The following is a 25,598-nucleotide window of genomic DNA, read 5'->3' as shown; positions in this document are numbered from 1 at the left end:
GGTTTTTGTCATTGTTGAAGTCAGTACGGTTGCCTATAATTGCTTACATCCACTTCATTTGAACTCCGGTGGATATAGTTGCCTCATGGGCAATAATACCACATCTCCTTATTTTTATATTATATACATGACTTTTAAACTTGTGTTTTCCTGAACATGCATGAAATATTTGTCACTGGGCGTTAAAAATAAGCAACCAACAATCAATCAATTTAAACTTGTGTTTAATAAGCCTATAAGGGGAAAACCTTTTAATATTTATTTTTTTGGGGGTGGGTGGGAGATAGGAGGATTTTAATATGAATATGGTGGCCTGGTAAGAGCTGAAAAATAGGCATGATTAGCGACAGATTAAAATAAATGGTAAATCCGCAAAAAATCCTCCACCCCCTCCCCAGAATACCAAATAGTCGTCCCCTTACTGTTATTGTCCATGAAGTTCTTATATTTTTCTAGCTTATCGTCCATACAGGGCTGTCCTACTAAGGCTGCCAAAACGTTTATCACACAGCTCACATTCTATTTTATCTGCATTCATAAATTTATTATTTGCCTCTGCCTCTAAACTACCTATTTAAAAGGAAGAGGTAGAAGAGAGCCAGAAGATCTTCCCAATGCAAACAAACAGAAATGGACCTCTTCTGGCTCACTACCGAAGAACAAAACAACACGCCCCTGGTAAACCTGGGACTACATGTAATAGATAATGTATTAGTCCCAGTGATAAACTTTTAAGCAATATAATTTCTGCCATAAATCAAGTTTTTGAAAGAAAACCCTATTTGTCATATACCTGGCTTTCTTAATATAATGTTTAACTATAATTGTTAACTGTACATGGCAAAATGTATTTCAATGTATGGAACAACTGTCGTGTTGTTACTGGAATTTGGTTTCAAATGTAAACAAACTGCAGAATGATTTTTCTAAATCTATTCTGACAAGTTCCGACCTTTGAATTAAAAGTGTTTAAACTTATGTTTATTTAATTTTCTTGTTTCAATCTTAAATATCTCGATTCTATATTCTTTACAGACAGATGATTGATACACCATTAGTCCATAAACTAATGTTATTGATAGACGGAAGATTGTATTCTAACCGGAAAAGTATGACATAATTTGTAGTGTAATTATAAACAAAGAAAATGGCCGCCTCCAGAGACCATGTGTCTACAAAAGTTATAAAATCTGTGAATAAATCAAGCAATGAAAAGAGAGTAATTGTGATTTTAGAACGAGCATCTTTAGAATCTGTAAAGGTTAATATAGCATTTATAATTCATTTTCCTGTTCACATTTTAGCAGCAAGCATATCCGAACAGTGAGGGATACAATTCTGTTAATTTCTACCATAATTTCCTTCTTTTCCACTGTCAGTCCGAAATTCTCTCTCTTCATTCTTTCACAATTTCTGACCATTTTCCCTTTGTGAGAAGCCTCATTATTTATAATTGACTTTCCCTGTTTAGTTGTTTCGATCAGCTATCCAATGGAATATGGGACAACTCCAATAATTTCAAAAATATTTCAAGCGCTCACTCCAAAATGTGGCAGAATAGTCAACCAGTTGACGGTGGCCGCTTACAGGAAGAAGAAGAAGAAGAACTCAGATCAACTTCTAACATGTTTAACATGTCAACGCTTACGAGACGTTTCGGCCATAAACCTGTTCAGCCATATGTTGTTTAGGCCATATCCCAGTTCGGCCTTGGTCGTTACGGCCCATCACACATTTTTCTTAATGTCTGTTTCTATCAATGTTGTAAATAAAATAATAAGAGGTAAGTAAGTGAATAGACTTTCTTAGTAAAGATAAATACGATGCAGTGTAAGGAAAATGTCACAGCAGGTAGAGCCAGGTAAAGAACTTAGCCGAAAATATTTGACAATGTATTGTTCGCTATTCCTTAGAAGTGACGTATATACACATACATGTATGTGTATATATGTCTCTGTCCTTAGTTTGTTGTCTTTATGTTCATGATGTTGTTATTCTATAATTTTATTTAGAATAGAAAAATGTATGAAAATCTGATATACAGACGATTCTTTTAATGTTATGTGTCGTCTTTTGACTTTTCTTTAAAAGTAATGCATTTTTACATTACCTTAGTCATGTTAGTGAATAGTAGTATTTAGAAAGTTGAACCTGTTTGACAGACATATTTCTTTTTTCCGACTGTTGATAATACATTTGATATTTTCACAGATTTTGCATTGAATTGTATTTAATTGCTTTAACCAGAGACATATAATACAAAAGTTGGTATATTTATTTAGATAACTGACATGATTGGATTAGCTATGTGATAAAATAAGTGTCTAGGTGATTGACAAAGGCGTGTGTTGTTATAAACCAATCCACTTGTAAAAAATAAATTTGATCATTTGAAAACAAAAAATAAAAGACAAATAAATGAAAGTATATATAACAAAGCTATTTTTATTACATTGCTGAAGTGGTACATGGCCGAAACGACCAAGGCCGAACTGGCTCCATGGCTGAAACGTCTTGTTTCCAAGTCAAATCCTACCATCAGGTACAAGTCAAATCGGCACCTGAGTAGTCCTTTTCACAAAAAATCTTAAGTGTAAAATTAATCTTACGATAAAAATATTTAGTTGAATTGTTAAGGAATATTTTAGACTTACGATAAATTTTACACTTAAGATTTTTTGTGAAAAGAGCTACTGGTTATTTCAGCACCTACAGAAAAAGTCAAATTGGCACCTATTTAAAGTCATTTGGGCATTTAGTTGGTATATTTGGCACCAAATAATAATTTTCACCTTTTTCTGCTTTTTAGTGTCTCAGGCTGTCATATGTTCAACTGGATTTCCTGGAAAACTTTACTGTATTTCCAGCTTTTGAAACAAAATGAGTTTAAATTATGTCTAATGAAGTTTGAGATTTACATTATGATGCCCTAGGTTATAAATTTTACTTCATTGACAGTTTTATAACCTGAAATTAAGGAAATTATCCAAACAAAAAGAAAAACCCATGCACGTCATAATTAAATATTTCCATCTATGAAATAATTTAAAAAAATATTCTACTGTTTTTATTATACGCCCGTCAAATTTTTGACGGGACTTATTATGGTATACAAATGTCCGGCGTCCGTCTGTCTGTCTGTCTGTCCGTCTGTCTGTCCGTCTGTCTGTCTGTCTGTCTAGGGTAAACATGTCGCACCGTAACTTGAGAATGACTTATCCAAATTTATATTAACCTTAAGATCTGTATACTTTTTGGTGATGATTCAAAATTTTATTTTTGAGTTATTGAGTATTTTGTAAAAAAAGGGGGAGGGGTTTTTCACATGTCGCGCCGTATCTCAAAAACGATTTATGATTATTGCTTAAAATTTTACACACTTCTTAGTTATATTAATTTAAAGATCTGTATTCTTTTTGGTTTTGATTCAAAATTTTATTTTTGAGTTTTTTGTAAAAAAAAAGGGGGTTTTCGCATGTCACGCCGTATGTCAGAAACTATTTATGCTCTTTGCATAAAAATTCACACACAAGAAGACGGGCGTATCATGCGCTCATGGCGCAGCTGTTTATTTTTCTTTTTGCGGAGGAATCTTCAAAAATTATAATGAAATAGATCCAAATATACCTGTCAACATGGTCAATTATGAGTAAAAAAATAAACCTCAAAACTTAAGTCAATATGTCAGTAAAGTTGTGCAAAATATGAAGCAATTGACCTTAAATATATTAAGAAGTGATTGATGCAATGGTCCATGTCATTACAAGAACTAAATCACCACTCTCTCTTTATAATAAAAACCCAAATTTCAATAATTTTTTTTAAATTTCAGATTACATTAATACTTTCCATATAGAAAACAGCTCAACATTTGGAAACAATGCGTTAAAAGATGTTTTGTAAAATTGTAAATTTCCGCTATATATAGTTTGAGAGGCATAAAATTGTGTTTTGACTTTCTTTGTTATTTTGTTTTATTTTGAAGCATGTATTTGAAAGTCATGAAAAAAAACAAAAATAATGTAATAACTTTTGATAAAGTACTTAACGATTGTAACCGATTACATTCAGCAATGTTCAGAAATCATAGACTAGTATTAAATAGATTATTAATTAATTACCCAAAATTCAATCAAGTAATTTATTATAATTATCATGATTATCTATTATTTGCATGACATTCCAAACACCAACTGAAGTTTTTATGTGTATAGTTAAGTGTGAAATTTTTTTTTTTATAAGATATAAAATTTCACAGACATACATGTATGTGTATTCTCTTTTCAGGTTGGAAAACAGTTTGAATTATTAAACTGTGATAAACATAAAGGTCTCGCAAAGAAATTTAAAAGAGACATATCACAGTGTAGACCAGACATCACACATCAGGTATGTACTCTCATATTATATTCTTTTAAGTCTACTCAAAAGTGACTTCCCTATAGAAGAACAAAAATTGCTTTGCTTTGAAGATATGAAAACATGCATAAATCTTGTGTAAAAGGATACATCTCAAGAGTAAGAGTTCTAAATTAGGAATATTTATTTTTTAAACTGACTACTGATATAGCTAACAAACAAACAAACAAACAAGTCAGGAGCCTGTAATTCAGTGGTGGTTGTTGGTTCTGGTATGTCTTATTTGTTTTTTGGTAAATTGAATTGCTATGAATTAGGTCGTTAGTTTTTCCAGTTGAATTGTTTCATATTCTTCCTGTTGGGACCTTTTATAGCTGACAATATGCCATTATGATAATGGAATGGGTATTTCTCATTTTTGAAGGCAATACAGTGACCTGAATTGTTTACATCCATGTCATTTGAACTCTGGTGGATACCGTATAGCGGGTTATTTTCGCGGGGTGTTTATTTTCGCTTATTTTGGCGGATAAATGAAAATCGCGAAAATAAATTCCGCGAAAATTTATGCATACGTTCGGAACATTCTAATAGCTATGTGTCTATTTTTTCCAGTCGACAGGTCAATAACGGTATGTGTTTGTTTGAACAACATTAATGCCAAAGGGCATGAGTGCTATTTAAACAATGTATATGTATACAGTTTGGTATACCCTTTTTAATTAGTGTCAAATAATATTAGAGAGTAAAATACTCTCAGAATGTTAGGTAGTTTACCCTTCTTAATTAGTGTCAAATTATATAAGAGTTGTAAGTCACTCATGATAATTTTATTACCTAATTAGTACATCAAAGGTCCAGTCAATTTCGTAACTAATCAACCCCAAAACATTTACACTAAAACATTTACACTGTGACAAATATCTATGTCACCGGTATTTTATTGAATAACTGTATCTGAATATATTCAATAAATAAGATGTCATTCAGCAAGGATAAGTTTAACTGTTTTCTGCTTGCCACTTTTTACAACTTTTTTATAGCAACCAATTCAGTATCCATCAAAATAATTTAATTGGAAATTAAGAATCCGCCAAAATAAAAACTGCCAAAATTTTTCATATACTTTGTTGCCCCTAAATTGCGAAATTTTACACCCGCGAAAACCCGCTATACGGTAGTTGTCTTATTGACAGTCACACCACATCTCCTTATTTTCATTTTAAAATGATTTTAGCAGATATAGAAATTTAATCAGGACTGAAGCAAGTTTTGCCTTATTTATCACAAAACACGTTCATGTCATTTGTCATTTGCAGAATGGCTTTTCAGAAATGAATTTGAAAAAGTTTCAAACATGCCTTAAGGATGTACTTAGGTCAGGTTTAGGAATTTGTGTCAGATGGTCAGACTCCTTGGTTTTTTTCCTATGATACAGGGTAAAATATTTTGCCCCATAACACCCATTTTTCTTTTCATATAAGACTTCAATAGCTCATAAAAGGTCATTTACCAAAATTTAAGCAGATTCTAGATTTCTTTTCTTTCGATTTGAGACCCAAATAATACCAATGCAAATGTAAGGTAAAAGTCCGAGTCAGCCTTTTCCCGCAATTTAAAAAAATTTAAATATCTTGAAAAGGAGCTTCATAACCTATCAATATTTTTAGCTTATTTTGTTCCTTAACTAATGCTCTTCTGACTTGCAGTATCAATTTTAAATTCTAGATTTTTTTAATTTCACCTAAGTACATCCTTAATTGATTTAAATTTCTAAAAAGATACTAAGTCTGTCAGAGGAAGAACTCCCGCTTTGGAGCTTTGATAAATTGACACTTATGATATTAGTCCAAATAATTATGATGCCTTGAAAGGTCACTTTTTTTGCTTTGACACCTTCCTGACAAATATTATCTCAACAGATGTCATGATTATTTGGACAAACATGAAATATGCATTTTGTGTATAACAGATGTTACTGCCAGAAATCACCTTTAAATTGTAGCCAACAAAAGACAAAAATCAATAACAAATAAAGAGTTTATCTGTGTTATGAGATTGTAATTATAATAATTACAATCTCATAACACAGATAAATTCTTAATATGGTAGATGTATATAGTACATACATCTGTAAAATAACGATAATGTGAAAAGTTACCTTGTATGTTATTTTTCACAAAAAAAAGTTTAAATGTTCTACTATCTATTGAAATGTATAAGAATAGAAAAACACTGTACCATTAAATTTTCAACTTTTCTCTTCAGTGTTTATTGATGTTGATGGACAGTCCTTTAAACAGAGCAGGACTATTACAAGTCTACATACACACAGAGAAAAATGTATTGATAGAGATCAACCCACAGACTAGAATTCCTAGAACATTTGACAGATTCTGTGGGCTTATGGGTAAGATGGTGTTTTGTTAAACAATATGAAATGAAAACAACATGAACAAAAATAAAGAAGATACCAAGGGAGAAAGCTCACTTCTTATTATATATATACATACAACATAAACTAGAACTGTGAGTGAACTCACAAAAAGAAACTCACCACCCTGCAATTTTTATTATCTCCCCTTGGTTGGACCACAATTTTTTCTTTATGCACATCCTCAGGTAGTGTTTTACTTTTGTACAATTGTGTTCAGTTTCATCAAAATCTGTTCATCAATTTAGAAGGAGTTGTGGTTTTTGTAGTTAGTTGGATTATCTCCCCTTTGAGTAGGACATGGCCTATTATTCTTTTGCGCATCCTGATGTTGTTTTCTATAGCTGTATCTAGTTTCACAATTATCTTTCTGGCCATTTAAGATGAGTTGTTCTTACAAGACACATGGACAGAGGTAACAATGGATGGACAGGGTGATTCCTATAGAACAACCAAAAAACTGTTTGCAGGAGTATACAAATTTCAAGAATGGGGAATTGCATACCCTGAATTGCTGCAATAATGAGTGATCAAGGAAAAAACAGAAAGTTATTAGATTGTAAAAAGATTATTCAATTTTTCTTGTTTTGGAAAGGGTTTGGATAGGATTTGGCTTTTGTCTAATCCCTCTGTTTAAATATACAATACTGAATTTATTATTTAAATAATAAAATAGTTTGAATTGTAAAAAGGGGCAATCAAAATTAAGCATTAAGGACAGATAACCCCATTGGAAAAAATAAGACAAAAAAACAATTTGAAAAACACAACATGGAGAAATAGATTAACCCCTGCAAACTCCAAAATTTAAGTTTTGTCATCTGATTAGTTGTACAATATTTTTTTTGTTCTTAGCCTACCTCAAATTAGAGATGAAAATTGTTTTTATCATGTTTATCCAACATATTTATTGTAAAGTAAACTGTGAATTTACATATTTCAGTTCAGTTACTTCACAAACTTAGCATACATGCAGCAGATGGCCCACAGAAACTTTTAAAGGTAAGAAAAAACTTCAAAGTCAAAATTTTTAATAGTTGTTGGTGAACTTTTTATACGACCGCAAACAAATTTTGCGGTCCTATATTGGTATGACGTTGGCGTCGTCCGAAGACACATTGGTTTTCGCACTCTAACTTTAGTTTAAGTGAATGGATCTCTATGAAATTTTACAATAAAGGTTCAATACCACAAAAGGAAGGTTGGGATTGATTTTGGGGGTTATGGTACCAACAGTTAAGGAATTAGGGGCCAAAAATAAGCATTTTTGTAACTTCCAGACATAACTTGTGTGTTAGTGTATGGATCTCTCTGACATTGTACCACAAGGTTCCATATCACAAAGGGAATGCTGGGATTGATTTTGGGGGTAATTGTCTCAAAATTTTAGGAAGTAGGGGCCAAAAAAGGGGCAAAGAACAAGCATTTTTCTAGTTTCATGACAATAACTTGTGTGTAAGTGTATGGATCTTTCTGAAATTGTACTACAAGGTTCAATATCACAAAGGAAAAGCTGGAATTGAGTTTGGGGGTAATTGCCCTAAATGTTTAGGAATAAGGGGCCAAAAATAAGCAGTTTTCTAGTTTCCAGACAATAACTTGTGTTCAAGTGTATGGATCTCTCTGAAATTGTACTGCAAGGTACCATACCACAAAGGGAAGGCTGGGATTGATTTTGGGGGTAATTGCCTCAAAATTGTAGGAATTAGGGGCAAAAAAGGGGCAAAAAACAAGCATTTTTCTAGTTTCATGACAATACCTTGTGTGTAAGTGTATGGATCTTTCTGAGTTGTACTACAAGGTTCCATATCACAAAGGGAAAGCTGGGTTTGAGTTTGGAGGTAATTGCCCTAAACGTTTAGGAATTTGGGGCCAAAAAGGGGCTTAAAAACAAGCATTTTTCTAGTTTCATGACAATAACTTGTGTGTAAGTGTATGGATCTTTCTGAAATTGTACTACAAGGTTCAATATCACAAAGGAAAAGCTGGAATTGAGTTTGGGGGTAATTGCCCTAAATGTTTAGGAATAAGGGGCCAAAAATAAGCAGTTTTCTAGTTTCCAGACAATAACTTGTGTTCAAGTGTATGGATCTCTCTGAAATTGTACTGCAAGGTACCATACCACAAAGGGAAGGCTGGGATTGATTTTGGGGGTAATTGCCTCAAAATTGTAGGAATTAGGGGCAAAAAAGGGGCAAAAAACAAGCATTTTTCTAGTTTCATGACAATACCTTGTGTGTAAGTGTATGGATCTTTCTGAGTTGTACTACAAGGTTCCATATCACAAAGGGAAAGCTGGGTTTGAGTTTGGAGGTAATTGCCCTAAACGTTTAGGAATTTGGGGCCAAAAAGGGGCTTAAAAACAAGCATTTTTCTAGTTTCCAGACAATTACTTGTGTTCAAGTGTATGGATCTCTCTGAAATTGTACTGCAAAGTACCATACCTCAAAGGGAAGGCTGGGATTGATTTTGGGGGTAATTGCGTCAAAATTGTAGGAATTAGGGGCCAAAAAGGGGCAAAAAACAAGCATTTTTCTAGTTTCAGGACAATAACTTGTGTGTAAGTGTCTGGATCTTTCTGAAATTGTACTACAAGGTTCCATATCACAAAGGGAAAGCTGGGTTTGAGTTTGGAGGTAATTGCCCTAAACGTTTAGGAATTTGGGGCCAAAAAGGGGCTTAAAAACAAGCATTTTTCTAGTTTCCAGACAATAACTTGTGTTCAAGTGTATTGATCTCTCTGAAATTGTACTGCAAGGTACCATAACACAAAGGGAAGGCTGGGATTGAGTTTGGGGTGATGAATCATAAGGGGGTTCAAAAAATGGGGGGGGGGGGGTCCTTTTTTTCCTTTTTTTTTCTTTAAAACTTTCCATTTTAAATTGGTTATTTCTGATTTATATATAAAAGCAAATAATAATGATATGGTTTGAATAGGTAAATTAAAAATTTTTAAGTTCTGTGTCAGAAACCTATGCTGTGTCAAATATTTAATCACTATCCAAATTCAGTGCTGTATCAAGCTTGAATGTTGTGTCCATACTTGCCCCAACTGTTCAGGGTTCGACCTCTGCGGTCGTATCAAGCTGCGCCTAGCGGAGCATTTTATTTTTAATTAAAAGGATTTAAATCTTAACTTCTATTGCTTGGAAAATTCTTACATTGATATCACAATTCATAATAAATGGAAGGAAACGGTTTTTGTTTTTCATACAATACATAGAGAAGTTATGTGCCATGCATTATGTTTAGCTGTGATAATGAACAGAAAACTATATGTATCATCATGCCTGGGTCATAATTATGTATAGATTTAAGGAATGTCAACCTGGTAAAAAATTACTTATTGAGTACTCGTTGGTTTTTACTGAATAATAATGCAGTATTTCTCGGAAAAATATCTACAAAATGGAAACACAAAATTGTGCTCTGTAAATTTTTATTCCCATTCTGAGAAGTCTTACCTTGACAATGACTTCTTTGATTGGGATCTGCATAAGTTTTTGTGGATTTTTACCATCATCATGGTCTTTATAAGAACCATTACTCTGACAAAACAATATTTTGGTGGTGACAGTTGTTTTTGTTTTTGATAGTTCAACAATTGCAATGTCCTAGAACAACATGAATAAGTTTGCTAAAAATGGTATTAAACACTAACAAACAAATAAATTAACAAATGGAGAATTGGTGTATGTAATAATGAGACAGCAACCCAATGAGGCAAATAACCGAAGGACATCTGGATGTCAATATTCAGTCCTCATCAACAGACAAGTATCTGTACTATCAAGCTCTAAATTGTCCAAAGTTAAACAAATGTTGTGAATAAATTAAAACAGAGGCTATGAAAGAGCTGCCATCAACACGAAATTGTCAAAATAACATAAACCATTTAGATAAGACATATTACCTATTGCTTCCAAATAGTATAATGTAGACAGCATAAACTGCAAATTCCTTGTTTTTTGTAAGGAAAACCCCAACAATCCCTCTTATCAAAAATTAAATAGCAGACCCACAACTTCCTACCATGTAGAATAATCTGTTAGTTTGTTTGAATTCTGTCGTGCCATTTTCAGGGGATTGCAGAAAAACAAAGTGTCAAGAAAAACACAAGAGAACAGAAGTGATCTTTATGTGTGGCTATAACTTGGTTGTTAAGGATGTTTGCTCCTCTTGTTTTTGAATTTTTGTCAGATTTTTGGAATCCTCTGGTTTTATCCATGTATTGCCATTAAAACATTTTGACCACTTACCCCAATATTTCTTTTCATAATTTTATTACATATAGTTTAAAGGCCAAATTTGAAAATCTTATAAAATCCTTGTTATTTTTTCATAGTTTTTGTCGAGCCTGCGACTTTTGCCGCATAAAGCTCGACATAGGGATAGTGATCCGGCGGCGGCGGAGGCGGCGTCTACAGCGGCGGCGGCGTTAGCTAACTTCTTAAAAGCTTTATATTTTAGAAGGTAGAAGATCTGGATGCTTCATACTTTGTATATGGATGCCTCATGTTACGAAGTTTTCGTCAGTCACAATTCCAATGTCCTTGACCTCATTTTCATGGTTCAGTGACTACTTGAAAAAAAAGTTAAGATTTTTTGTAATGTTAAATTCTCTCTTGTTATAAGTAATAGGATAACTATATTTGGTATGTGCGTACCTTGCAAGGTCCTCATGCCCGTCAGACAGTTTTCACTTGACCTCGACTTCATTTCATTGATCAGTGAACAAGGTTAAGTTTTGGTGGTCAAGTCCATATCTCAGATACTATAAGCAATAGGTCTAGTATATTCGGTGTATGGAAGGACTGTAAGGTGTACATGTCCAACTGGCAGGTGTCATCTGACCTTGACCTCATTTTCATGGTTCAGTGGTTATAGTTAAATTTTTGTGTTTTGGTCTGTTTTTCTTATACTGTATGCAATAGGTCTACTATATTTGGTGTATGGAATGATTGTAAGGTGTACATGTCCAACTGGCAGGTGTCATCTGACCTTGACCTCATTTTCATGGTTCAGTGGTCAAAGTTAAGTTTTTGAGTTTTGGTCTTTTTTTCTAATACTATATATGCAATAGTTCAACTATATTTGGTGTATGGAAATATTTTATGATCTATATGTCAGTCACACAGGTTTTATTTTACCTTGACCTCATTTTCAAGGTTCATTGCTCAATGTTAAGTTTTTGTGTTTTGGTCTGTTTTTCTTAAACTATAAGCAATAGGTCAACTATATTTGTTGTATGGAAGATTTGTTAGCTGTACATGCCTGCCTTGCATGGTTTATCTGACCTTGACCTCATTTTCATGGTTCATTGGTCAATGTTTAGTTTACTTGGTTAATGTTAAGTTATAAAGCTTTATATTTAGGACTATCAACATAATATCAATGATTAGTAAAGAAGGCGAGACATTTCAGGGTGTGCACTCTTGTTGAAATAAAAAAGGTGTTAATGTTAAATGTATGAATATTCAATGAGAATTATTTCCCGCCAAATTTTGAATGGCTTATATCTCGAAAACAAGCACACGGACCCTTCATTTTTTCTGCTTTTTTAGTTCCTTTATTTATATACTATCATTTTAGAACAGTCTTTTAAAAAGCTTGTTATTTTGAAACAGAGGAGTGAACATCCTTAGTCAGTAAAATAATCTCTAGTCTGTGTATACATTATAAATCTAGAAAAAGCGCTTGGACACATGAAATTTATATTGTTGTCATTTTTTATAGGTGATTAAGAATCCCATTACAGACCATTTACCAGTTGGTTGTCAGAAAGTTGGTACATCGTTCCAGGCTGATATTACAGACATAAGGGATATAGTACCAGACAACGAACCAATGGTTTTTGTTGTGGGTGCCCTTGCACATGGCAGCGTAAGTTTTAAGTGTTATGATATATTATCTTCCTCTTAAATTTTATGTTGTTACAAATTCGGAATTATACAACAGTTTTAAAGATAATTTTCATTTTGAAATGTTGGCTACCTATCATCAAATTGAAAAATGAGATGAAACTCTGAAGAACAAAATTATCAAAACATTTCTTTTCTTTAGTTATGTTATAATTTTTTATTGACAAGGGTTGCTTAGTTTCTAGGTCTTATTATGTTAAAGGACTTGCTATTGATTGTTCTGCAAATTCTAGGCAGTACCTGGCATTGGTTTTAGCAAAAAATAATTTGCTAGATGTTGATGTATATTGCAAGTATCTTTTAGACCCTGAATGACTCTCTCATTGATGCCATACATCTGACCTTTGACCAAACATGGATAGATTTGTATTGTTTATTTCAATTAGTTACAATAGACATGATTCTTCATACTCATGAAATACTACGAAAAAACATAATTTTATTTTTTATTGAAAGAAAATTCTTTAAATTGCTATTCTTCATCATTGAAAATTGATGGAAGGTCTTGATTTTGATAATAACATTAATTTATTAAATCAATTAACATTCTCGGAATAATTTTCTATGTCTGTAGCTTTGACATATCTTTTTGACTTTTGACCTTACATTGTTAATTGTCTGTTACAGGTGGATGTGGATTACATAGAAAAGACAGTATCAATAAGTAACTATCCTCTATCAGCTGCATTGACTTGTGCAAAGTTGTGTTCTGCTTTTGAAGAGAAATGGGGAGTTATATGAATAAAATTGATTGCCTAATGTTTTGCAGTTTATCACTTTTTTAGAGTTTCTATCCATTTAGCAATCTATCCATTTGTTGTAGTAAAATAGTTAATAGCTATGTGACTACTTACACAGACTCCATTTCCACTCTTAAGGTGGAACATAACACTACAGGGAGATAACTCTTTAAAAATCAGCTGAACGTTTTAATCCTGTTCTATTGTTCAGGAAATATTAAGCTTCTCAATGATCAAAATTAGTGTTTGTCAAACTGCTATATATATATCCAATGAAATTTTTCCGATGAAGTGTGTGGTTCAAGTTTTTTGAAATTCTTATATTTTTGTCACAGAGTACGCGAAAACTTATTTTGACCCGTCGGTCATGGGACCGACAAAGCATGATTATTTGTCAGTCCTACAAAATTTTAGCCAGTCCTACAAAATCTCTCAATTTTATCCTGAAAAAAAATTAATAACATATTTTATCAAAAATAACTTTATTAATATTAGTTTTATTCTTCGCACCCACAGGCAAATTAACAATGAAAGACCAGTTCAGGTCTTCTGATTGTTCTTATTTAAAGTCATCTTCACTATCCATTTCATCATCTGAATCACTTTCTCGGCTGTTACAGTATTTGTTTGCTCCATTGTAGGGTTCAATCGCCGATTGTTTGCCAGGGATGGCTCTATGGACAAATTAAGTAGGCCACGTGTAGATCGCCGCTTTGGTTTGTTTATAATAAATCCGTAAACCAGTACCGGAAATTGGCAGCGGATACATCTGATAACCGATGTAAACACTTATTGGAAACAGTTGCAGTACATCTAATAACCGATGTAAAAAAAGTGCCGAAATATGCACTACAACGGCCGTTTTTACATCGGTCATTGGGACCGGCACTAGCCTTCAAAATACTGGTCCGAACCTCATTTTGACCGACAGGACCGACAGGACCGACGATTTTCGTGAACTCTGTTGTCAAAGGATCAAAGTAAATATTTTCTCAAAATTTTATGAAAATTAAACGAGCCAAATAAATTTTAGTGAAGGTATTTGGTACCACCTTAATCAAAATATTATGATGACCACTTTGACATTATGAAGTTTGATTTGTTTTATTATAAATATTTTGATGTACATTTTATAAAAATAGATTGATTGATTGATTGTGGGCACCCAACCCTACCCTAACCTGGGACAGTGGTGTAACAGCACAACATATGAACAGACTATAAAAATCAGTTGAAAAGGGCTTCAGTTAAAACAGATCGATACAAAGCAGAAAAACAAGTAAAAAATAACACAGTCCAGACGTTGTAGGGTATTTTTACCTCCCCACAAAAAAAGGCACTTAGTACAAATCTGAGAGAATAGCAGTTACTAACGGCTAGTTCAAAGCCAATAACAACTAATAAAAGAAAATCCTGTATCTTAGACCAAAGTATCAATCAGTACACATCCAACATCCAAAGAATTTGGAGTAAAGACGTCATTTACAGTTGGAGAAACACATGATAGTGTGCACTGTCAAAATAAAGTTTAATTAGTTTACATGGATCGTATCTAAATTTCCGTTCTCTGTATACAACATCTTTGTAAAAATTAGGATGTGCCAATCCGTTGGAAATACGTTTTCTACAGAAACAGACAAACTTACCAACCAAATCTTTGTACCTATGGAGGAATTTAGTAAACGTTTTGAAATTTGTGGTAAAGAAATCCCTGACTTTAATAATTTACCAGTAAAACAAAGATTACTTTCATTGAAATCCAAAAAGTCACTACAAACATGGGGCATAGCGAACTAGTTACCGTATAGCGGGTTATTTTCGCGGGTGTAAAATTTCGCGATTTAGGGGCAACAAAGTATACGAAAAATTTTGGGGGGTTTTTATTTTGGTGGATTCTTAAATCCCTATTAAATATTTTTGCGGATACTGAATTTGTTGCAGATAAAAAGTTGTAAAAATTGCAAAACAAGTGTCTATTATTATGGTTAATTGATTTTTTCCTCAATGACGTCTTATTTATTGATTATATTCTGATACAGTTAATCAATAGAATACCGGTAACTTAGATATTTGTCACAGGTATACAAACTTCTTATAAATTTTACGGTTGATTAGTTACCGGACCTTTGATGTACTTACTAATTAGGTTTTAAAATTATCAAGAGTGACTCTTATGTAATTTGACACTTATTAATAAGGCCGGTAGTTACCTGATAGAGTACCTTACACTCTATTTGACACTAATTGAATAGGGTTTACACACCTGGGGCCGGTTGTTCAACTTGTCGTTAAGTCTAACGCTGTCGTTAAAATATGTTAACGCATCGTTAAAATTTAACGCATGGTTAAACCTGTTGTTCATCTCTACGTTAAATTTAACGCAACGTTAAACTGTCGTTAACTTCTATAAAATCTAACGCTGCTATAGACCTTCGTTAAATACTTAACGAAGGGTTATAATTTATAAAATGGCTGCTCTGTTGATGGTACCTAGGCAAAGAAAAGAGAGAATCTTCAGAGGAATGGTTTCTCATCTAAATAATTTGACAGATACTGAAATGAGGACAAGATATAGGTTTGGAAGAGACTCTATAGCCTACATATGTAATATTGTGGGAGATAAATTGAGGAGATCCACAACAAAGGAAACTGCTTTAACAGTGGAACAACAAGTATGCATAGCCTTGAGGTTTTATGCCTCTGGGTCATTCTTACAAGTCATTGGAGATACGATGGGGTACGATAAAGCAACTGTATCTAGAGCAGTAAATGATGTAACTAATGCTTTGCTCGATGTTAAAGACAACTTCATCCAGTGGCCAAAAGACATTTATTCTATAAACAGAATGAAGTGTGGTTTCCACAGACAAATGAACTTTCCAAATGTTTTGGGATGCATTGATTGCACGCACGTCAAGATACAAGGGCCATCAGAGGACGAGGCAGCTTTTGTCAACAGGAAGGGGTACCATAGTGTGAACGTGCAGGCTGTGTGTGATTACGAAGGTACTTATTTAATTTAGTAATCTTGTGTATCTCTGATCTCCTCTTCGCCTGTTTATTTGTTTACCTTTATTATTATCTCCCTTAATCTTTCTCGTCAGTAAACGAACAACTCGGCCCTCGATGTTATACGACCCAAATATTACCAGTGATCGATCGACGATGACCACGATAACTAAATTTAGAACGCTTATTCCTTAAATGGAGTTGTAAAATGACAACCCTCACCCCAAATGTTCATCTGCATATTTTGCATTCAAAGGCGATGCAGATATCGGAATCTGAGGCTAATAAAGATGGGGGGGGGGGACATGGGAAAATATTTCGATCGATTTTTGTCCAGGAGTAAGGGAATAGGGAAGTGTGAATCAGGGACCCCCTGAACACCCCTCAATAAATAAAAATAACGGATTTTTTTTTAATTTGTACGTTCAAAGCTCTTTTGTTAAAACTATACCCTCATCAGCAGAAAAAAATATGTGTAAATACATTTGTACGTTGAAAAGTTTTTGAGTAATATTAACAAATGGGGCCTTAGTGCTTATACAATTTATAAATCATGGTTGGGCTTTGGGGTTGGGGTGGGGGCATTGTATGCTATCTTTTTCAATTAGAACGTGCACCTGTGAGGGGACCCAAAACACTGTTTCATGTGCCACTTGAATCATATGTACTATTTCTAATCTATACAATGTTTATAAATGAAAGCATATTACTGTTGTATTTTTTTTTGTACGTTTAACTTTTATTCCATGATGATTTGATTGAACCTATCAGTAAATTCAATAATTTTATTATTTATGTATGTTCAAAATTGTTTTCATGAAAAAAAGTATGTACGTTTCCTTCGTTATTTGTCACAAGTAACAAAAGACTGACCTTTATTCAAGCTGCAGTTAACTGTAACATTAAATTAGTACTCCTCATAAAATTAAAGTAGTTTAATATATTTTTAGGGAAGTTTACCAATATATCTGCTAACTGGCCAGGGTCAACCCATGATTCCCACATCTTCAACACCTCAAACCTGTGTCATTACCTGGAGACAAACAACAGAAGACTTGCAGACGGTTTGATCCTCGGAGATAGCGGGTATGCATGTCGCCCTTTTCTCATGACACCCTATCCAAATCCCAGAGAAAGACACCAGCAAAGATTTAATAGAGCACACTCCAGCACAAGATCCATTATTGAAAGGGCTTTTGGAATCTTAAAGAGAAGATTTCATGTTTTGCACTCCGAGGTAAGAATAATTATAGAGTACTTAAAATATGTTAAAATAAACATATGTGGTACGATTGCTAATGAGAATACTCAAAACCAGAGACCAAATTACATAGAAGTTAACATCTATAGGTAACCGTACGGCCTTCAACAATGAGATAATCCACGCCACATAGTACGCTGTAAAAGACCCAAAAATGACAAATGTTAAACAATTCAAACGAGATAAGTAACTTCCAGATTTATGTACAAATAATATATATACGAATCATCTTTACAAACACCCCTTATGATGCAGAGCTATAACATTTAAATAACCTCAGCAGTTTCGTACAACAAATGCAAAAAAAACTTCAATCGAGAAGAAAGAAAATATATAGAGAACAGTGGCGGATCCAGAACTATTCATAAGGGGGGGCCCGCTGACTGACCTAAAGGGGGGGGGCGCTCCAGTCATGCTTCAGTGATTCCCTATATAATCAACCAAATTTTTCCCACAAAAGGGGGGGGCCAGGGCCCCCCTGGATCCGCCTATGGAGAAAAAAGGGACACAAAAAAGAAACTAATTATGAAAAGGACAAGTAGACACTAAGGGAGCTACCATTTAATTTTTTTTTTTGTGGGGGGGAGGCTAGGATGAAAAAAATTGTCCTGCCTTTTTCTTTTAGTTGTGATCTCTGTCCTGCCTTTTTATTTTTCACACTTATTTTTACATAAATTGTCATTCTGCCTTTTTTTCCCTCAAAACTCCTGTCCTGCCTTTTTTTAAAATTTCATATAAGCCCCCCTCCCCCCCAAAAAATCAAATGGTAGCTCCCTAAAACTAGAGACAATTGTTGCAGAAAGACGCACAGTTCATATGAATTAAAGATTGTCAATAGTGAACCTGCTATTAAAGTAACCATTGTTTTTTTTAGAATGCAATGAAAAAAAGTCATTAACATGGTATTTTTTTGTAAAGGGGATATCTGCATGGGTAATTTTCCAGGAGACAATTGTAGAAGAGAATACTCTTCCGAAACAGTATTTTTTTCAAAGTGAAAGATATCCGAATTAAAAATTAACTCTTCATGCCCATAATTATACCCCACGCAACGAGTTGCGGAGGGTATAATGTTTTTTGACCCATCTGTCCGTCCGTCTGTCCTGTTTCTTGTCATCGCAACTCCTCTCAAACCACACAACCGAATTTCATGAAACCTTTTCAGATAATAAGGACATCATCATACCCAACTATATCAGTCCTATTCAGGACCGATAACTCTGTCGATAAATATTGTCGGGTATACAATGTTGTTGAAATCAGAGCAATTGTATTATATGTCTCTGTTGAAATGTATACAATAACAAATTTTTTTACACAAGTTTAACTTTATATCGATTTATTGAATGCCTGGATTTTGCTTAAAATATTGAATTAAAAAAATAAATAATAAAATCATATTCAATGAAATCTCGTTTAATTTTTTACGAAATAATACAAAATCCATTTAAATCAAAATATTTCTTTAAAATAATTATAGAAACATAAATATTAGTTTGATTATCTTTTAAAGCAAAAATTATTTTTTTAAAGATTTTTTTTTATAATATTCATATTTTCTTTAAGTTTATTATGATACATACTTCTTCTGGTTTGACACGGGGAAGAGAAGATATTTATTATGAAAACTTTTGTATATCACAAAATTTAAACTCTGGTAATACATGTATACACAGGATGTTTAATGTCACCTGGTTGCTTTTGGTTTGCACGTCTACCTGACAATATATTGTAATGTAACATTACATCCAGAGTCAGAGTTCACCTGTTCGTCAAGTGATGGGATTTTGAAGGTATGGAATATTTATCTATAATAATTGTTGGGATTTTTTTCTCTCTTGGGACGTAAATATTTTTTTGTTCTAAAAGGAATGTATAAATATATTTCTAAAGAAAGATAAATTATACAGAAAACAGGAAAAAAACCTTTTAAAAAAAGAAGAGAAAAAATTTTATTATAAATTTTATTGTTAACTATTTTCTGGTAACAGTATATCCTGGATATCTGTCAAAATAAAATGTTCCCGTGTCACACTTAAAATAATATTTTTTTAATCAATAAATTTTGAAATCAATCATATCGAAATATCACCAAAGAAAATAACAGAAACATCAGAGATTCTACATGAAAATTAAATTAAATCAAGGAAAGTCTTACTATACAAATCCTCGATTTGATTCAACATTTCCATATACATCATCCGCCATTTTGAAAAATCCCGAAATATTCACTTTTTTAAATCGATTTTTGACCGAAATTGCCCAGAAATTAAACTGTTTTAAATAGTATTTTTCGCCAGATATATGTTTGAATATACTTAATCGAGTTGCAAAGTTTTATTTTTATTAACGGAATTTCTTTATTTGTTATACAAGTAGACATGGGTGTCGGTACATTTAGCATTGAGTCAACGGAGAAATAACGAGAAAAAGTACATGTTTTTACGATTCTCCAGTGACAGAATTTAATCAAAAATTAAACTGTTAGGACCAACATTGTTTGATAGAAATATGTTTGAATATCAAGGATTGATTTGCAAAAGTTAGAAAACGGGTCAGGTTCATGAGAAAACTCAACTTTATTGAAGCACCTATGCATTTTATATGGGGCAATATAATACAAAATGGCGGCTAGTATACGTCACAAAAGTCACGTGATGTCTGACTTAGTTGGATATGACTCCGTAGATGTGTATATCGACAGGAAATTACGATTCAGTTTTTTTCCAGGAGTTACGCCACTTTGAACTTATTGTCCAATATACTACTGCAACCTTTTGTCATCGCAACTCCTCTCAAACCTCACAACAGAATTTCATGAAACCTTTTCAGATAATAAGGACATACTACATAGATGTGCATATCGACAGGAAATTACGATTCAATTTTTTTCCAGGAGTTACGCCCCTTTGAACTTATTTGCCCAATATACTACTGCAACCTTTTGTCATCGCAACTCCTCTCAAACCACACAACAGAATTTCATGAAACTGTGTAGATAATAAGGACATACTATGTAGATGTGCATATTGACAGGAAATTATGATTCAATTTTTTTTTCTGATACAATTTTTTTTTCTTACACTTATTTTATTTCTCCAATGACAATGTGGGGACGTGGGGTATGTGAGCGCGCTCACTAAGGTTCTTTCATTATGTTTTTAAATTTCAGGTCAGAATGAAACCAGAAAAAGTCTGTCGAGTCTTTGGTGCTTGTGCTGTTCTACATAACATAGCTTTAACAAGGAATGAACCTTTGGATGATGTTTTTGGTGTACATGTTCAGCAAGACCAGCCAGTGCAAGTTCCGCATTTTGAAGGAGAACAGGATGGTAGACACATAAGAGAGCATATCGCAAGAGTTTTCTTCAACTGAAATACATGTTTTGAACACAAAAGAGTCTTTATTTTTCATCCAATATAAAATTGTGATAAATATAAATACAAGTTATGTTTTCTCAAAACACATGCATTTGACATGTTGAATTGAAAGCAAATTATGAGTTCATATTACATTTACGGTAATGTGAGCTGTTGGCACTACTAGGTGTCCGTCGTCAACATCTTTTTTACACATCATCTCCTTGTTAATTCTACTCTGAATGATATCTTACCCTAAGGATTGATTAAGGTATAGATTTAAGGTCATCCTTTGGACTTTGTTCGTCCAATCAGTAAAACCCTTGCCGCAAAGTGGGTCTTCCATAGACTGTTGGATGTGTAAATACGCGGGCACATCCGGTTGGAAAGGGGATGTAAAATCTGATTGCATTGTGTGGAAATAGTGTAACGCTATGCATATTATAAGAGCCCTTACAAAAACGTGTGAGTTGTCTGATCATACCTATTGTACTCTTTGTTAATTTGTTCTCATCATGAACATGCATGAAATATTTGCCACTGGATGTAAAGCAAACGATCAAAATGAATGGCCCTTATAAAAATAGAGTGATCAAATCCAAGGTTAGAACACAGTGCCAAACTATAAACATTTCCAATACAATTGAGAATTGAAATGGGGAATATGTCAAAGAGACAACAACCCGACCAAAGAGCAGACAACAGCCGAAGGCCACCAATGGGTCTTCAACGCAGCGAAGAAAATCCTGCACCTGGAAGTGGTACTCAGCTGGCCCCTTAATAAAATTGTGTACTAGTTCAGTGAAAATGGACGTCACACTAAACTCCAAAACATATAAATGAACTAGAATTAAAAAAACATACAAGACTAACAAAGGCCAGAGGCTCCTGACTTGGGACAGGTGCAAAAATGCATAGTCAGAATTAAAAAAAACCAACATAACATACCAATTGTAAAATTCAATTGTCTCGAATACACCAAAAAATAACACAAGGAGACTCAAAAGTGGTATATATATATATATCAAATCAAAATAAAAAAATGCAAAATATTATTGAACGAAGAAATTGAGTCCTAAACATCATTTGTGACTTGGTACCGTACACATGCATTTTTTTTGGCAAATAATTGTTGATTGATAAGAAAAATAAATAATTTAATTCATTAAAAGTTGAGAAAATGTTAGTGGCGTATTCTCTTTGTCTCGTTTCATTTCTTCCAGCAACTCTATCTGAAGATCTAATTTCCTCATCTCTTTAGTCTGCTTTGTCATTTCTCCCTTCAAATACAGTATCTGAAATGAAAATGATACATGTAGATCTATATATTTTTAACATACCGGTATATCTTTATATGTGTCTGTATACCTTACAACTCTTGTGGAATATACAGAAGTTTTGCATGAAATTGAGAGTTCCAGATATAGTGTATGATCTGTTGGACATATGCTTTGTCCAGAGGCTGGAAGCCCATAAATTTGAATTAATTATATTGGAAGATTTTCATAAAGATGAAGATTGCAACATTTGAAAATGAAATGTTGATTAAGTGTAATTTAAGATCGATTCACGGTCTCACATCATTGCCTATAGATACAAACCAATCGATGGGGACCCAAAAGGTCAATTTTTCTTAGTGTTGATAATTGATTTTTACCTTTTCATTTTTCCGAGTTATGACAGTCTTGAACCTACCACCGAGTCATTCATTATAAGACAATGGTATGTCAATCGTTTCTAAATTATTCTGAATTATTTCTAAAATAAATGCAATTGTGAAATTTTACCTGTAGCTCATAAACATCATCAGCAGTTGCTTTCCTCTTCTTTGGATTTACTGCTTTCTGTGTTGTTAGAGTCCCCAGCTCAACTACTGCAGCTGCTGGGCATGGCACCTGGGTATTTACAGCTGGTAGAAGTGGTAGAAGTGGTAATGGCTGATGAATGGAATCAGATCCAGATAGGGACAGTGGCTGGCTTGGAGGGGTATCAAACAGGTCCTGGGAATTTGTTGCACTCTCCTCTGGCAATGCAGCTGAGTTGTCAACTAGAAAATATAATAAGGTGGTTGTTATAAATTATCATGAATGGAAGTCATGTGTGTCTATTGTTAAATTTTCTTACTTAAAGAGGTTTTTTGTTTAGCCATTCTTTCTTTGCTTTCATTGACCTAGCCTGACAAACCATATGCATCAATGACAACCAAAATGAGATGGCTAGAAACAGAATTATATCAGAAGACAAACTCCTTTCCAATTATAAGGCAGTATTGCACCATTTAAAATAATTTTCTAGTAAATCTATTGGTTTTGATGGATTAATGGATTGGTGTTTAACGCCGCTTTCAGCACTCCATGCTATTTCGTGGAAGTCAGTTTATATTGGTGGATGAAGCTGGAGTAAACAACCGACATTAGGTAGGGAAATGTCCAATCCTTATTCAATTATCATTGGATTGGAGTGCACCTGCCCCGTGCTGGATTTAAACTCACAATCTAACTCACTGGCTATATATATATTGCTAATTGTAAAATGAAAATTACTGGCCCATCTACATTTTACACTTAATTGTAGATGTAGAAATTACATCCCCTTGGTATATTTGACAAAATAAAAAGGACCTATTCCAGTGGCACTTCTGTGTATACCTTTCTGTAGGACCCCTCCCCCTTTTTATCAACATAACTTTTTCACTCATATCCCACCAAGTTTAACACCATCTATATATATTTATTTTCAAAATCTTGAACGATCATCAAAAGATGATTAATAAAATTGTTTTAGTCTAGGCCTTTACGAGCGTATTCCACGATCGAATTTAAGGTACGGGTTAGCCAGGGTCCGAGAGACATCGTCCTGTAGGCTACAAATCAAAGGGAAATAACAGCAAGCAGGTTCTTCCATGGATAAACGAAAATTTGATCTGAACATGTATTGTCCCAAACCATCATTACAACATAGTCAAATGACAATATTTAAAATCAACCATCGTTAGAAGAAAGTGTGTCATGAGGTAATAAGGTTCAAAACCTAATATGTTCATTAGCATGCTGAGCGTCTTTCAAGGTTAATATTTAGCACGTAAATATGTGAATGCAGACGACATAAATAATTGACTAAATGAATTAAAATAACTTATTATTCACTGAGCAAAACTGAATATAGCCGAATGCCAATTAAATACTAAGCTTACACATGATTAAGGATCAATAAATCAGTTAAATACCTGTTAATTTTGGATGACATGGTATAAATAATCGGCGATTTTTTTAATCAACAAAAAGTTACATGAAATCGGAGAGAATAACTGAATAACGAATAGCATTTTAAGATTCATTATTTTTATATATTCACAAAAGAGTATGAATTAGTTTCTGATACATACCAAGTACACTTTCAACTCCTTCAAGACCTTTGAAAGAAGCTGAGTCTTTGCAAAGGTCTATTGTCCTTTCTATGGCCAGACTCAATCTTTTTGGCTGTGGACCACCACCAGTAGCCCTCTGCTCTTTGTTCAGTTGGCTAAACACCTTTTTAGCCTCCTTCTTGGTGTTAGCCCACTTGTCTTTACAGTCTTTGGTAGACCTGTTGGCAACACCCAGAGCACTGACCAAGATAGAAATCCTGCTCCAGACAGCAGTCTTTCTAGAATTGGTAACTCCATCCCCAAACTTTTCATTTAACACTTTGTAATTTTTTTGTACTTGATCTTGTATAACATTTACTTCTTCTTGAGTAAAGTTAGGTTTTCTGTCCCTTTGTTTTTTAGCAGAAGAAATGTCAGCCATGTTGAAATAAATATTAACAAACCAATGCATTGTGGGTAACAAAAATAATCTCTAAACTTTAGTTAAATATTTAACGCGTGGTTAAAATATTTAACGTCATCGTTAACTAACGACGGCGTTAAACCAAGTTGAACAACACCATTTTAACTATGGGTTAAGTAACGACATGCTAGAGTATTTAACGACACGTTAAATTTAACGAGTCGTTAAGTTAACGACAAGTTGAACAACCGGGCCCTGACGGTCATTTTATGAAATACATCAATGTACATTGCCCTTTGGCATTTATGTTGTTAAAACTAGCCTATACCATTATTGACCTGCCGACCGGAAAAAAATAGATCGTTTACAAAACGATTTATCTATGAGAAAGTACCTAACGTATGCATAAATTTTCGCGATTTTCATTTATCCGCCAAAATAAGCGAAAATAACCCGCTATACGGTATGATATATAAACACTGTAGTAAGTTGCTAAAGGAACATCACCACCCTTAAAAGGAAAATTAACAATACAGAAAGAAAATTCGTCCCTTTGTCGTAAAATTTTGTATAGAGATTCCCGTGTAAAGCTGAAATATATCTATCTAGGAAAGGACAGTTATTACCGTTTATACTTGATTTATTTAAAGAAAGTTCGTTTGGGCAGTAATTTAGCAAATTCATGATTATTTCACGAAAAATATCAAATAAATGCAATTTAGGCGGGTCTTTACTGTGTTTGTA

The 25,598-nt window shown here is 33.5% G+C and overlaps 3 protein-coding genes across 3 annotated transcripts; 2 read left to right on the top strand and 1 right to left on the bottom strand.

The window, feature by feature from the left end:
* The first annotated feature begins 1,145 nt into the window (after nucleotides 1-1,145).
* On the top strand, nucleotides 1,146-13,473 carry LOC127710605 (ribosomal RNA small subunit methyltransferase NEP1-like). The gene is made up of 6 exons (XM_052216556.1): nucleotides 1,146-1,261; nucleotides 4,288-4,389; nucleotides 6,628-6,769; nucleotides 7,737-7,795; nucleotides 12,530-12,676; nucleotides 13,342-13,473. The coding sequence occupies exons 1-6, from the start codon at nucleotides 1,148-1,150 to the stop codon at nucleotides 13,453-13,455; spliced, it is 678 nt and encodes a 225-aa protein (XP_052072516.1). The 5' UTR covers nucleotides 1,146-1,147; the 3' UTR covers nucleotides 13,456-13,473.
* Nucleotides 13,474-15,719: 2,246 nt separating this feature from the next.
* Nucleotides 15,720-21,119, top strand: LOC127710599 (putative nuclease HARBI1). The gene is made up of 3 exons (XM_052216550.1): nucleotides 15,720-16,460; nucleotides 17,414-17,700; nucleotides 20,897-21,119. The coding sequence occupies exons 1-3, from the start codon at nucleotides 15,923-15,925 to the stop codon at nucleotides 21,098-21,100; spliced, it is 1,029 nt and encodes a 342-aa protein (XP_052072510.1). The 5' UTR covers nucleotides 15,720-15,922; the 3' UTR covers nucleotides 21,101-21,119.
* A 970-nt stretch (nucleotides 21,120-22,089) lies between these two features.
* On the bottom strand, nucleotides 22,090-25,006 carry LOC127710603 (uncharacterized). The gene is made up of 3 exons (XM_052216555.1): nucleotides 24,470-25,006; nucleotides 22,872-23,131; nucleotides 22,090-22,379 (listed from the first exon to the last, which is right to left on the bottom strand). The coding sequence occupies exons 1-3, from the start codon at nucleotides 24,900-24,902 to the stop codon at nucleotides 22,242-22,244; spliced, it is 831 nt and encodes a 276-aa protein (XP_052072515.1). The 5' UTR covers nucleotides 24,903-25,006; the 3' UTR covers nucleotides 22,090-22,241.
* Nucleotides 25,007-25,598: the final 592 nt, after the last annotated feature.

Source organism: Mytilus californianus, unplaced genomic scaffold, assembly GCF_021869535.1.
Source record: "Mytilus californianus isolate M0D057914Y unplaced genomic scaffold, xbMytCali1.0.p SCAF_8, whole genome shotgun sequence".
In the NCBI taxonomy this organism is placed as follows: Eukaryota; Metazoa; Mollusca; class Bivalvia; order Mytilida; family Mytilidae; genus Mytilus; species Mytilus californianus.
This window is presented reverse-complemented; position numbering and strand designations above follow the sequence as displayed.

What these genes read in the sequence shown, in the direction of transcription:
- LOC127710605 (XM_052216556.1), top strand. Translation starts at nt 1,148, where the DNA reads ATGGCCGCCTCCAGAGACCATGTGTCTACAAAAGTTATAAAATCTGTG. An exon ending in CAGATTCTGTGGGCTTATGG is followed by an intron (nt 6,770 to 7,736) that starts GTAAGATGGTGT and finishes TACATATTTCAG; the next exon opens with TTCAGTTACTTCACAAACTT. An exon ending in GTGCCCTTGCACATGGCAGC is followed by an intron (nt 12,677 to 13,341) that starts GTAAGTTTTAAG and finishes TGTCTGTTACAG; the next exon opens with GTGGATGTGGATTACATAGA.
- LOC127710599 (XM_052216550.1), top strand. Translation starts at nt 15,923, where the DNA reads ATGGCTGCTCTGTTGATGGTACCTAGGCAAAGAAAAGAGAGAATCTTC. An exon ending in GGCTGTGTGTGATTACGAAG is followed by an intron (nt 16,461 to 17,413) that starts GTACTTATTTAA and finishes ATATATTTTTAG; the next exon opens with GGAAGTTTACCAATATATCT. An exon ending in TTCATGTTTTGCACTCCGAG is followed by an intron (nt 17,701 to 20,896) that starts GTAAGAATAATT and finishes TTTAAATTTCAG; the next exon opens with GTCAGAATGAAACCAGAAAA.
- LOC127710603 (XM_052216555.1), bottom strand. Translation starts at nt 24,902, where the DNA reads ATGCATTGGTTTGTTAATATTTATTTCAACATGGCTGACATTTCTTCT. An exon ending in AGGAGTTGAAAGTGTACTTG is followed by an intron (nt 23,132 to 24,469) that starts GTATGTATCAGA and finishes TATATTTTCTAG; the next exon opens with TTGACAACTCAGCTGCATTG. An exon ending in ATGATGTTTATGAGCTACAG is followed by an intron (nt 22,380 to 22,871) that starts GTAAAATTTCAC and finishes TTTTCATTTCAG; the next exon opens with ATACTGTATTTGAAGGGAGA.